The 15,067-nt window shown below is 40.8% G+C and overlaps 1 protein-coding gene across 1 annotated transcript in view; it reads right to left on the bottom strand.

Moving 5' to 3' along the window:
- MIOS (meiosis regulator for oocyte development) overlaps window positions 1-13,209 on the bottom strand; it is a 42,791-nt gene extending 29,582 nt beyond the window's left edge. The window contains exons 1-4 of the mRNA XM_080817976.1: window positions 12,983-13,209; window positions 11,801-11,897; window positions 5,572-6,913; window positions 5,146-5,244 (exon numbers count right to left, since the gene is read on the bottom strand). Coding sequence (XP_080674102.1) covers window positions 5,146-5,244; window positions 5,572-6,865 — 1,393 coding nt within the window. The 5' untranslated portion in view covers window positions 6,866-6,913; window positions 11,801-11,897; window positions 12,983-13,209. The remainder of the gene's footprint in view (window positions 1-5,145; window positions 5,245-5,571; window positions 6,914-11,800; window positions 11,898-12,982) is intronic.
- Window positions 13,210-15,067: the final 1,858 nt, after the last annotated feature.

The following is a 15,067-nucleotide window of genomic DNA, read 5'->3' as shown; positions in this document are numbered from 1 at the left end:
AGAAATGGGCAGAGGACATGAACAGACATTTCTGCAAAGAAGACATCCAGATGGCCAACAGACACATGAAAAAATGCTCCACATCACTCGGCATCAGGGAAATACAAATCAAAACCACAATGAGATAGCACCTCACACCAGTCAGAATGGCTAAAATTAACAAGTCAAGAAATGACAGATGCTGGCGAGGATGCGGAGAGAGGGGAACCCTCCTACACTGCTGGTGGGAATGCAAGCTGGTGCAACCACTCTAGAAAACAGTGTGGAGGTTCCTCAAAAAACTGAAAATAGAGCTACCCTACGACCCAGCAATTGCACTACTGGGTATATATCCTAAAGATACAAATGTGGTGCTCTGAAGGGGCACGTGCACCCGAATGTTTATAGCAGCAATGTCCACAATAGCCAAACTGTGGAAAGAGCCTAGATGTTCATCAACAGATGAATGGATAAAGAAGATGTGGTATATATACACAATGGAATACTATGCAGCCATCAAAAGACATGAAATCTAGCCATTTGCGACGACGTGGATGGAACTAGAGGGTATCATGCTTAGCGAAATAAGTCAATCGGAGAAAGACAACTATCATATGATCTCTTTGATATGAGGAAGTTGAGATGCAAGGCAGGGGGGGTTGGGGGGAGGTAGGAAAAGAAAAAATGAAAAGATGGGATTGGGAGGGAGACAAACCATAAAAGACTCAATCTCAAGAAACAGACTGAGGGTTGCGGGGGGGAGGGGGGACGGGAGAGGGTGGTGGGGAAATGGACATTGGGGAGAGTATGTGCTATGATGAGTGCTGTGAAATGTGTAAACCTGGCGATTCACAGACCTGTACCCCTGGGGATAAAAATACATTATATGTTCATTAAAATAAAAAAACTTAAAAAAAAATAAAAAAATTAAGAAAGGAAAAAAAATAACATTAAGTCCTACCTATTCGGTCTATTAAAGTAGTTCTGAACAGACAAGTTCTCTAGATCAGAATTTATCCCTCAAGTATAAAAATATTTTCATCATATCGGATGCAAGGCTGACCAACATTTATTATGCAATTTTTTGCCATCCTAAAAGGAAAGAACTATAATACCAACATTATGAACTCTTTTCCACAAGACTGTACAAGACATTCCCTTAGAGCATGCATTGTCATCCTGGTTGACTTTAATACTTGGTCCACCCAATAAACTAGTCTCTCTGTTCCTTTGCTTCCTTATTTCCAGTGGTTCACACCTCCAAGATTTCACCCACTCCTTTCATAGACATACTCCAAACTGGTCCTCCTTCAAAAGAACCACTTTCTTACCACAACCTCATAGCCTTCCAGAAATCTCACTTCTAAATTTTTCAAACTCACAATCTCTTGGTCCCTCATATTTTTATCTATCAGTCTTCTGTCGTTTCCCTCCCAAAGATCAGCAAATGAATCATTCTCTTCCCAGTGTCCTAATTTTCTCAGCCCACTGTCCTTTATTTTATCTTCTGGTAAAACAACATTGCCCCACAATCCTCCCATATTTCTCAAGCCAACTCTGGCTCCTCTTCTCAGTGTCTCCTCCCTATAGCCTTTCTGGTCCTTCTGAATAAGCAAACTCACTACAATGAAAAAAGTGGAGCCACCAGGGGGAAGCTCCTCAGCCTCCAGTCATTGAACCTTATACAATCTGTTACCTTTCCCCTTCCCCTCTGGCTGGTATGGAGAAACTGTACATTCTCCTATTTAATGCTAGTCTTTTCACCTGTGCTCTCGATCCCATTCTCTCATATTCCTAGGAATTTTGCTCTTCACTACTCCCTTTTCTCTGCATCTCAACCTCTTTGTATGGGCTTCCTCACATCATTTTAGCTTGCTTAAATCAATCCTATGTTAATAACAAAAACAAAGAAACACAAAAACCCTCTTATGACTCCAGATCCACTTGCTGCTTTTAGAATTATTTAAAATGGATGACTTCTTCAACCTACTCTAAGCTTCTTGCCTACTGCACATTTCCACCTAACTATCTCAAATTCAACTTTCTCCAAAACAAACTTTTTTTCTTCTCAAAAGCCCTCTTCCTATGTTAACCCTACGTAATTAACTGGTACTGGTATTAACCCACTTTCTTAAGCTATATATATGTGTGTGTGCTGTTTTTCACTCTTCCTTCCCCTCCATCTCCTGTATTCAATCATTACATTTTGTCACACTCTAATTATCCACATTTTTCTAGCTCCTCTGCCACTAACCTTGATAGGAACACCTTCATGTCTTGCCTAATTACTGCGGCTTTTATTTTAAAAATATTTTATTTATTCATTTGAGAGAGAGAAAGATGTTCAAGCTCACAAGCAGGGGGGAGGGGCCAAGAGAGAAGGAGAAGCAGACTCACTATTGAGTGGGGAGCCTGCCTAGGGGCTCGATCCCAAGACCCCGAGATCACTACCTGAGCCGAAGGCAGACACTTAACTGAGGAACCCAGGTGCCCTTAATTACTGTGGCTTTCATCTGAGGTCCCTGTTTGAGCCTCTCCAACTCATTCCATACATAGCAACAGCTCTAAAACACAAATCTAATTCTGTTAATACTCTTTAAAATCCTTCCTTGGTTTCCCTTTGCTACAGGATAAATCTCCCTAAATTCTTACCATGATTTCTAAGTCCTGAGTTACTTACCCCACTGCTTACCTTTCTAGTCTCCATTCTTCCCTCATTTCCTTTCTCACACTCTGTTCCAGCAATACTAAAATGTGCTATGCTCCCTCTCCTCTGGGTTAACTGCCTATGCGACTCCCTGTCTGGACCTTCCTTGCCTTTGTTTTTACCTCCTCCAGGGAACCCTCTCTAATCCTTACACCCAGATTAGGATTCTTCTATACATAATTGTTAGTTCTTCCTCATGGTAAATTGTCTAATTACTTGTCCATATTCTGAACTAGAATGTAAACCTCCCAAGAACATGGGTAATATCCACCTTCTTCATTCTCTATGAGGGAAGAGACTTAGATTGTTGACAATTATATATTATTCCAAGGACAATTCTTAGCACATAATAAGCTAATAATAAATATTGGCTGAATAAATAAATTTACCTCATATTATAAGAATTCAATAATGTAACATGGGGAAAGCAACTAGCATGACATCTAATACACAGTATGCACTCAGTATATATTATTTATCACCAAAGTTAAAATTTCACTGTGTGCTATATAATACAGTGAGCAAGATGGCTCAATGAGTTGACTATATGTTGAATCATAAGACAGACAATTAAAGAAGTATGGCCAGATAAAAAACTGAATGACACGTGTGCCATCTTTGACAGTTATTTCTCTACTTTTCACTTTGGGACTGTAGAAACAAAAGTATCAAAACCAAAACAAACAAAAAGCTGAAAGTCTAGCAATGAGGAAATCTTTCTAATGTAGTTTTTTAATCTGGGTAAAGACTACTCTTAAGTCAAAACATTCAGTTTCTCTCTACTACAGCAGAAATATAAAGATATTCTATTTGTCCTCTTGCTTTTCCTCAGAGGCAGTTTGTAGGTTTGTCCCTAAAATATATCAAAATACAACAAAAACAATAATACACCTCAGAATAACTGAGAACATAATGTGGCCTGACCTGCTATATAGCAAAAATACTAAAAATTCTATAAACTGTTTAAATCTTTGCAGTGGCAATTTTGAAATCATGAGCATGAAATCATGAGTTTCTAATAGGACCCATGTATTTTATTTCTAATAAATTTATTTATAATAAAATTTACTTTTTTGGTGGAGAGCTAATGAAAAAATACCAAAATGAAATCTATCAAATAGTGTCTACTGTAGCAATGTGGAACAAGGTAATAATGCGAAAGTTCTTTAAGTTTTTTTAAAAATAATATTAACAGTTCAATTGAAATACTTAACCTATTCTTATTAAATTAGTATTTTTTATATTTTGTATTATTTGCATAGTATCTACAAAAATCCTATTAAAGACCAAGTTGAATTTATTTTATTTTATTTTTTTTAAGATTTTATTTATTTATTTGACAGACAGAGATCACAAGTAGGCAGAGAGGCAGGCAGAGAGAGAGGAGGAAGCAGGCTCCCTGCTGAGCAGAGAGCCCCATGCGGGGCTTGATCCCAGGACCCTGGGATCATGACCTGAGCCGAAGGCAGAGGCTCCAACCCACTGAGCCACCCAGGCGCCCCCCAAGTTGAATTTATTACTTCAACTGCCACTCTTTGACTAAATATAAACTACTTTTCTAGCAGCTTTACTTTGGCCCAAATTTGACTGTTTTCAAAAGCTAGGTACTGAGGGGCGCCTGGGTGGCTCAGTGGGTTAAGCCTCTCACTTCGGCTCAGGCCATGATCCCAGGGTCCTTGGATGGAGCCCCGCATTGGGCTCTCTGCTCAGCGGGGAGCCTGCCCCCCCCATCTCTCTGCCTACTTGTGATCTCTGTCTGTCAAATAAATAAAATCTTTAAAAAAAAAAAAAAAGCTAGATACTGAATCCTAGGTTGGGGAAAGGATTATAGTAAAATGCACAATTCCATTTTAATAAAAAAGTTAAGAATAACTGCTCAGTGAAAAACTAAGTTTGGCTCTTTTGTCATATTTATTCTTAAATAGTTGGTCAATTTCAACCCTGCATTAACTCATACATTCATTTAATCATCAAGGACTCTTTCAGGTAAGGCTCCTTCAGGTAAGGCCATACTTCATGACATAGTTACCCAGACCTTGCCGTTAAATAGCTAAGTGAAAGCATACAGGCAGCACAATAAAGAGAGATCTCCTTCAATTATGTCATTTTATTTAGTTTTTATAAAAGCAAAATACTGTGATATAACCCTAACAGCCAGGATCCTATAAATCATCTAATGTAAAACCTCTCAAAGTGGGTCTTCAAGAAAAAAAAAAAATAGTGAATAAATGAATAGATTAGAAAGACTGTATCACTTCAATGAGTCAAGACCCCCTGAAAAAGAATTTTGGATATAAAATACACATTTAACAATTCACTAAAGTATCTAACCAGAAACCTTCCAAAACAACAACAAAAAAATTTAGGCACATCTATTCTGAAGTAATTAAATGATGGGGATAAAGGAAGAAAAATAAGAGTACAAAAATTATACTTTAGAAAATATAGAATTTTCTTACCCAAAGATGATTTTACAATTGATTTAATTCCTGCATAAACCAATGATCCTTTGTTTCCTGGAGATTTCTGATCCATATCTTCTGTATACTGCTTCATAAGTATTTAAACGCATAGGAAATATTAATGATGATGCATAATAACATATTTCGAAGCTAAATTTATTTTGATTTGGAGCGAATTCATAATAGGTATCAGCCAAAGTGAGATGGTCCTACTTTATTGCAGATAAACTTGTCTTCCTTCTACCCAATCTGTAAAGCAGTATTTCAAGTTCAAGTTTTAAATAATTCTACTTTGCAATTTTAGCATTATGTAACTTGTATTTGCATATAAAACGTTCAGAATAAAATTTAGACTGATCTTTCAGCAAACTTTAAGAACAATTTTACCTGATTCATCTCATGAAATTCATAATAAAAGGATATAGTGAAGGGTATACCAGAGGGACTTGAGCTGTGGGTCTTCATTTCCAGCTAAAATATGGTTTCTCCACACCTGTTCTGTATCAAGTCCGTACCTGGATAAAGCCCGAAGGCGCATCTTTGTTGCTATATCTTTTTCTAAAGAATTATCATTTTCTTCTTCTGCACATTCATATAAATGACGACCACAAGCCCACATTAAAGATGTAATTGGGCTCCAGGCAAGAGATATCCTTTCAAAAACAGTGAAGTCAGACATTGTTCGGTTGGGAGTTACAACTATCATTCTATTTTGACTTGTTGGATGCCAAGCAAAGGAAGCAATGTAATTGTCGCAAGGTTGCACACTTCTTTCAATTATTGTGGGTTCAGTTTCATCTCCAATGGGAGTGGGTGTATGCTGCATATCATATAATCTAATAATGTTACTATCCCTTGTCAAAGTGGCCAGCAAACCAGTCCTAGTTGGACACCATGCTACTTTTGTTAAGGGCTTTGGTTGCTCAGTCAAAGTCAAAACTGGCTTCTCAAATTTCCTCAGATCCCATATGGCAACCTGACCTTCATAGAAGGAAGCAACACGATCATGGAAGTAGGGGTCTACTGTCACCCCCTGAACAGCTTTTGTATTTACAAACATCTTTTGGCTTGTATTCCGAAGATCAAATATGGCTAAGTTACGATGCATACCAGCAAGGAGAAGTTTCTGGTCTCGTGGAAGCCAACAAAGAGAGAGACAAGCATCATTTTGTCCTAATTCATAAAGAGGTTTTGTTACTAATAATGTTGTCTCAGTTTCACCTGCTGAAAGTCTCACTTTCTCCATGGGAACTATATCAGGAGTATATTTGCTGCAAATATCCCAAATCAGCACTGAAAAATCAGCTCTGTGTTTATCTAGCCCAGCAGCAAGCCAGTTACTATCCAATGGATTCCACGCAAGTGTATTACATTGTCGTGCATGTTTTGGAACAAATTCTTTTCCTATCAAATCTTTGAATTTTGAGTTATGATCCTGACCAAGACTTGTAAGTACAACTCGACCATTTGCTTGTCCAACTGCTAGAAGACATTCAGGATCATAATTGAGATACCAGGCAACACATTTCATATACGGCGTATCTGAATTTATTGATAGTAATGTAGCCGCAGAGTCTTCAGATAAACGTAAAGATCCAGCTTTGAGTTCTGAATTCACAGTAGATTCCACATGATAAAGGCTCAGTTCAGAGTCACATACAACAAATCTATTAACCTGGTGTGGTGCCCACAATATATCAGGTTTGGTACCGCTCATGTTTATTGATGTGCTCAAAGAGTCCAGTCAGGTCCATTCACTGAAAATCTGTTTAAAAATAAAGTTTTAAAATCTTAACAAAATACAATTGTAAGATGAATAAACTATTCAGAAAATCAGGAAATCCTCTATTCGAGACTCTCTTTCAATATATTTCTTCTAACTGCTATGAATTCATGACAATATTTATTGATTAAAAACGGAAAAAGAACTTCCCCCCAACAAGATGAGGTGGTGAGATTCTGAGAAACACATTTTGGCCTTACTTCCCATGATCAATTATTTTAACTGCACTGTTATTAGTAACTTCATTAACCTTAGGGCTAACAGAACTTCAGTACAGTGAGCAAATTAATAAGCATCATCTCTTTGAAGGGGGTAAAACTTTAAAGGGTTATGAATCATGTTTTTTTGGTGTGTTGTTTTTTTTAAGATTTATTTATTTATTTATTTGACAGACAGAGCTAGCACAAGTTGGGGAGTGGCAGGCAGAGTGAGAAGCAGACCTTCTGCTGAGCAGGGAGCCCAATATGGGACTCGATCCCAGGATCCTGGGATCATGATCTGAGCTGAAGGCAGACACTTAACCAAATGAGCCACACAGGCGTCCCATGAATCATGTTCTTAAGCAACAGTTTACACCAAAACTATTCAATAGAACTTTCGGCAGTGACAGAAATGTTCTCTGGCTGTACTGTCTAGTAGGGTAACTACTAGCCACATGTGGCTAACCAAGCACAAGAAATGCAACTAGTACAAATTTTAAATATTACTTACTTTTCATTTATTTTTAATATAAATAGCCACATGTGGCCACCAAAACAGACAATGAAGATTTAAAGTACAATGCCGCTATTAAGACAGAGGTCTCTTTCTCGAGTTTCAAGAATAAGCAGCAGCCCTGTATGGCAGAATAAACAATAACATGGACTGAACAGAGTTAACTTCTATTCCTAGCTCTGACATATATTAGCTATACACCACAGAAGGGCCTTTGTGATTAGGGGTCCTTTTGTTTTCTCACCTACATAACTGAAGAGTTGTTTGGAGTACTGTTTCCCAAACTTCATTCATGTACCACCTATTTTTATTCAATATTTTTATTTAAAGTGACTATTTTTAAAATCAAAAAATTGATCTTAATTTCATCATGAAATCCATGAATCACAGGGAAGGTATGCTTAATATTTTTTCTAAGACACATTAAAATAAATGTTTAACTATTAAAATGCTTAGTATGTTTTTTAGAAGGTTTTATTTATTTGTGAGAGAGACAGAGAACATGAGAGATGGGGAGGGGGAGACGGAGAGGGAGAAGCAGGCTCCCCACTGAGCAGGGAGCCCAACATAGTGCTCCATCCCAGGACCAGGGGGATCATGATCTGAGCCCAAGGCAGACACTTAACTTACTGAGTCACCCAGGTGCCCCTAAAATGCTTGATATGTTACTTATATTGGAATTTTTAAAAAATGCTTGATTATGTTTTACCTAAAATCATCCTTTTTACAACCAGTATTACACACTGCATTTGGGAAACTGAATTAAGTGAACATTAAAGGCTCTTCCAGTTTTCAATTCTATGAACTTTGATTAATACTGACATGGAATTTTGGAAAGATGATAGTTGTTTAAACACAAACTAAAAATAGCTATGTTAAAAATGGTATTTTAGGGCTGCCTGGGTGGCTCTTTTGGTTAAAGTGACTAATTCTTGGTTTTGGCTCAGGCCATGATCTCATAGGTCATGAGATCAAGCCCCTCTTCAGGCTCCACACTCGGGGGGACATCTGCTTGAAGATTCTCTCCCTCTACCCCTCACCATACTCACACGTATGCCCATGCACATACTGTCTCTCAAATAAATACATTTTTTAAAAAATTTAAAAGAAATGCTATTTTAAGAGCAAAAGCTATTTAACAAAAATTTAAATGTCTGTTTCTAACCAATTCTGGCTAGAGGTTAAAGTCTGGATTAAAAAAGGTGAAAAGTATTTGGAATCTTCATGGCAATTAGAATCCGTACAGCCATGCTGTCAGCTCTTAAAAGGTGAAGCTATGATTCATTCACCCCCTGACCCCCTATACCAGATGTAGAGCCAGGCACAGACTCCTAATATAGATACACTAAATAAAATCAGCTCAAACATATTTGCTTTACTTTTTGACCTTATAAAACTTTCAGTCAGGAATTGTCAGGAATTATCAGTCTAGAATTCAATATACTCATACAATTTTGCAGTTAAATGCTCTACCACTGAGCTATACCCCCCACTCATACAATTTTGTTGATTGGGAAAGACCTCTAAGAATTCTTACACTGGTTTATTTCCTTATTTAAGAGGTCTGATGCGCAAGATCATCATTTCTATTACACTTCTACTAGACCCTCAATTTCTTCACTTCTTTGCCGTTTTAAGCTGGCCTTCCCCAAGCCTAGATCAACCCAATTATTTACTCTTCTTTCCTCCACTCAGGCTGCCAAGTCTCACAGCTCTGAGGACTGATTCTGTAAGAAATTAAGGTATGCAACATGCTTAGCCTATGGTGTTGATTTAGCAATTCTTTTACTCATCTGTATATTCAGGCCTTTATGAAATTCATCTTTATGTAATACAACTCGTACATACAGGGACCTTTCTAAAACGCAAAATTAGCCAGGTTATACAATGCCTACTTAAAACCCTCTAATGGTTTCCAACTGCTCTTAGTAGAGAGTTCCAAATATTCAAAATAACCTATAAAATCCTAAATGCTTTGGTCTCTACCAACCGCTTTGGCATCAAGGCACACCATTTTCCTCCCTGCTGTGTTCTAGCTACACTGTTCTTCTTTTTGGTTCCTAGAATGTAATCGTCCTCTGCCCCCCCATCACCACTACTTTGCAAATGCTATTTTCTCTCGATGGAGCATTCTTCCCTCCCTTCTAGGCCAAGTTAACACATGCTTGACCATCTCTCAACCATCATGGTCTGAGGCTGACATCAAATATCCCCTATCCCCTTCCTGGTCTGTCAGTTTATTTAGATAGTACTCTCAGTGAACAGTATTCCTTCCTTTGAACACCCTGTCTCTCCTTCTAAATTATAAAAGCTGTAAGAGCAAGAAAAGTATCTTTGCTTTCCATTTATACCTCCAATACCCAGCCTAGGGCTAAGCACTTAGCAGATACTTAATAATTATTAAATGCTCCATCTGACATTTCTTACACTGCTCTATCCAAGTTTTACCAATCTCCTCATTCTTCCATGCCTTATCCTTCCTAGTAGAGATTGGCTTCAGCCAAGAACGAAGTACCCACTGTCAGGGTTCCAATGATGGGCAAGAGCCCATAGTGAGCCACCCTAAGGGAGGATCACTCTAATACCTGTATTTCATTTATTCTGTAAATATTTACTGAGCATAGTGTATGTGGTAGAAACTGTTCTAAATGCTAAGAACATGGTAGTGAACAGAGAAAGACAAGCTCCCTGGTTGCTATAATCTAAACTGCCCCCCCCCCCAAATTCATGTTAAAGCCCTAATCCCCAATGTGACAGTATTAAAGACCCTTTAAGGGGGTGATTAGAGTTAAATGAGGTGATGAGGATAGAGTGCTAATCTGACAGAAATGGTGCCCTTATAAAAAGAGGAAGAGACAACAGAGTTCTCCCCCCACCATGAGAACCCAGTGAGAAGGCAGCTATGTACAAGCCAAGAAAAGAACTTTCACCAGAACCAGACCACACTGGAACCCTGATTTTGGACTTCCAACCTTTGAGAACTGTGAGAAAATAAATTTCTGTTATTTAAGCCACCTACTCTGTGGTCTTTTATTATGGCAGCCCAAGCAGACTAGTAAACTAATCTAATAAAGACTGCATTCTAATGCTGATATTCAATTTTAAAGAGAATTTAAAAATTCGTAAATGAGAAGAGGCACCTCATGCAACAGGACATAGCTAAGACAACAAAAAGAAGAAACAGATACTGCCAAGTAAGGGTGCACACTCGTGTCTTCACAGAGGAAACCTCCTAAATGGAGGTATCTGGAGATCTGGCCTATCTTCTTATCTTATCAAAAGATAAACACTCAAATAACACACTTTCAATTTAGGCCTCCATCCTATTATCATATTCTTTACATAGATGATCTATAAGAAAATTGGTGGCATGTGGAAAAATCCACCATAAAAAAAATAAAGTGTTACTATAGTTTAAAAAAATCTTTGATTTGCATGACTCTCAATGGAGGACTATCAGCATTTCTGATTGTAATTACGTTTGTACAATATTTGTATTACCAGCCACAAAATCTGATTACAGTAATTCATACAGAATCACAAAACTGGAGAGAGACTGGCATGCCCCTCACATTTCATAAAGGAGTAAAGTGAAGACTAGGTGATTTAGTTCTTGTCCAACACCTCCCAACTCCTATCCTAGATTACTGCAGAAAAATCAACTACATGATTTGCAAGGTCCAGTGCAAAATGAAAATACAGGGCCCCCTGCCCCCTTTATTTGGGCCTTATATGATGGCATAGGTTGCAAAACACAAAGCTGGCCCTGAATAGAGAGGGACATCCATAAACACCCTTTTAAGAAATGTCTTTCTTTACAGTCCAACACACAATACAGATGGATCTTGGCTCATGAACACAGATGACTAGGAATATGGTGAAGAGCAAAGAAAACAACCTGGAGTCAGAGAACCTCCAGCCACTCACTGGCTAGACTCAACTAAGTCTGTTAATACACCAAGAGTAAGAACCCACCCTACCTCCATCTCACAAAGTTGTGAAAAACTGAGTTATTCGCATCACACAGCTGTTGGTATCACTATGATTTCCTTAAGCAGCCCTGAAGTTAATGTTCTCAAATGGTGGAGACATTGGCAAGTGGGAGGAGTAGGGGTGAAATCTGCAATAATTACAGCTTACATTTTACATCCTCACCTTCAAGTGTAACAAGAGTTCACTTCCCATCAAAGGCTTCTGAGCAAAGGAAAGCCATGTTGATTCTGTATTCTTCACCAGAATATCTGTAACAGCACTGTCTGACAGAAATACTGCGTTAGCCATGATTTAAAAGTTTCTAGTAGCCACATTGAAAAAGAGATGAAATTAAACAGTGTTATTTTATTCAACCAAACATATCAAAAAAATACCCTTTTCCACATGTAATCGATGTAAAAAAAAATATTGAGAATTTTTTTTTCTTTGGTACCAAGTCTTGTAAATTCAATTTGTATTTTACATTTACAGCACATCTCAACCCCGTGGGGCTACTGGACAGTGAAGACACATAATACTAAGTATACAAGATACCCGACTCCTCAACTTTCACATCCTTTTGTTGTTGTCTTCTACTTTTCTATGACAGTAACAACAGTACTTTAAAGAAATTTTCAGCCTCACCGTCTTCAAGGTGAGGCACTGCATAAATTTCCCTTAAAATTATAGTTATACTTGCTCCCCCCTCCCTCTCTGCCTGCCTTGTGATCTCTCTCTGTCAAATAAATAAAATCTTTTCAAAAGATAAAATAAAAATATAGCTATACAAAAGGTCTGCAAATGCAGTCATTTGCTAAGCAATTTAGCAATGCTCGTGGCACACGGGAAAGGCTTCATTCATCCTTACACGGAATTTGTATTGACCCTACAAGCAGAAAGCACAGCTAACCCGGTGACAGGCCCCTCAGGAAATATTTAATAGAGTACAGCTAGAGAGCGTGGCTCGTTGCTATTGCTGGAAGTCAGGAACCTGAGGACCACTCCCACGCTCGACACCTGGCTGAGTCTCCCGTCCAAAGCCAGGACACCGGGTTCTGCACGAACTCTCCGCGCGTGTAGCTGCAGCGCGGACCAAGAGCCGCCGAGGGGTTCCGCCCGCAGCTCCAAGGCTCCCTGCTAGGCCCGGCCCGCGCGGCCCGACGCGGTTATCCCGCAGCGCGCAACGCGACGACCCGAGCCAACGCTCTAAGGAGGCCCTCGCGTCGGCCCCCGCCCGGGCCTTTTAACTGGGCTTCCCAGGGACCCTCACGGCGGCCCCCGCACTCCCGAGCCCGCGCCTGGTTGGGGGGGGGGGGCCTCCGCCTCGGGAATGCTTAGACGCTACCGGAGCCACAACTCACTGACCTGAAGAGGCAGCGCGGCCGTCGCACAGCCACTTCCGGCCTGGTCACCGCCCCTCCCTCCGTGAGAGTCAGCACGCGGGCAAGATGGCGGCCGCGGCGGCGGGGCCGGTAACCTGGGCCACCCGGCCGGGACCCAACACCCCAGCACCGCGCGCCTCCGGGACGCGCGGACGCGTCTCGGCCTTGGAAGAGGAGTTCCCCACCCGTGAGCCCCGCCTTTCGGTCGCCCGGGAGTAGCACCGCCCCGGGGCGGGGTCACTGCCCTGGAGGCCCCGCCTTCCGCTCCAGCGCCCCCGTGCACCCCGGAGGCCCCGCCCCTGCGGCCTGCGGGAGGTATCCCGGGCACGCGCACCTGCGGGAGGTATCCCGGGCAAGGCCTGTCGGAAATGCGTTATCTCTGGCACTGCAGACGCTTTACCTCATTCGATCACTTTAAATTTCCATTAACAATTTATTGCAGGCCATCGATGTAGTAGAAATCCCAGGGTATGTGGTTCACGATTTATTCATTCCTTTGCTCATTCCACAAACACATCTTGAGTGCCTGGGGTACCTACAGCCTTGCTGGAATGCTGGGGACACTGGAGTGAACAATAAGACGCGGTACCGGCAGAAAACAGTGATGCCTTGTTAGGACTAATACAGCGCTCCACCGGAGGGGCGCCCCCTTAGTGTTGGGAGGTCAGGAACGCTTTCTTGTGAACCACTAGGCTGACCCAAGAAGGATGAATAAAGATTAGATGGGAAAGGGAACAGCGGAGGAGGCTGGGAGAGAAGAGCCTTCCAAGGCAGAGGAAGATCAAGGGCCCGTTGAGGAGGGATTGCATCTGAGAGGGGAAGCTGTGAAGTGTGGATGGATGAGCAGAGGAAGTGGGGAGCGATTAAGATGCTCTATCAGAAAGGCGTTTGGAAACGAGGCTGGTGAGTCTGGGTGGACTTTCTCCTAAAGGCAATGGTGCAGTCATGGAAGGTTTTTAACGAGGCAGGTAGTGTGATCAGTTTTTCAGGAAGAAAAGGAAAGGGCAGGGTAAGTATCCCAGCCAGAGGTCATGGTAATCCGAACTCCCAGTGGTATGGAGAGTGGGGGGTGGGGGTGTGTGGAGAACATGTAGAAGATGGAATAAACAGAGCTTGAAGATTGACTTAAGAGAGTGAAGGAGGAAGAGGATTCTAGGGTTCTGATTCCCATGATTCATTCCACCTTTGGAAAAGTGGAGCCCGAAGAAAGTGCTGTACTGCAGGGAGATACCAGAAGATTCATCACTTCATACACTATCTTCCCCAACTTCTCAATGGTTCAGGCCCTGGCCCCAAATTTCCAGATCAATACAAGGCTCTTCCTTATCTGTTCTACCATATACATAGTCTGTCCTCAGGAGATGACATTGCTTCCTACTTCAGGAAGAATTTAAGTTATTAGGTAGGCATTCCCCACAGCCTCCTATTATTTTCTCTTTCCTGTCCCCAACATCATCATTCATTCCCATTCTCACCTTCTTCTACTTGACACAGAGGAAGAGGAGGGGACCCTATATGTTTCTCATCTTCTGGGACCTTGCACGGTCGATTTCTCCTTTTCTGTGTGTCTTAAACCTTTCCATTTCTACTGCTTGTTTACCTTCAATGTATGTTCAAGTCACTGTCATTTTTCTTCTCAAAGGAGAAGGCCATGCTGGCTCTCTCTCATCCTACATCCTCCTATTTTCTCCTGAATTTACTCTTCTCAGGCCTTCATGCCACCTCTTCTCTGAAACTGCTCTTTACTTGCCTGTAGTTGTCTTCCCCTCCTCGAATATATGCTCCACATCACCAGTTTTCATTCCATTATACCTCCACCCCTCAATGTTAGCAAGGCACTTGGTGACCCAGTTAGAGAGGACAATTCCTTGAAAGGCCTCCCTTTCAGCTAGGTGTGGCTATATGAAAAAGTTGTGAGCAATGAGATATGAACAGAAACAGAGCCTGTCCCTTAAAAGAGAAGCTGCTTGTCATCTACTTCCTCTTCCTCCTTCCAGCTGTCTGGAAAATGGCAAAAAGAAACATGGTATAGAAATGGAGGCCATGTATTATGGGAGACAAAACTGCC

The sequence above is a fragment of the Martes martes genome, assembly GCF_963455335.1.
Source record: "Martes martes genome assembly, chromosome: 11".
NCBI classification, from domain to species: domain Eukaryota; kingdom Metazoa; phylum Chordata; class Mammalia; order Carnivora; family Mustelidae; genus Martes; species Martes martes.
This window is presented reverse-complemented; position numbering and strand designations above follow the sequence as displayed.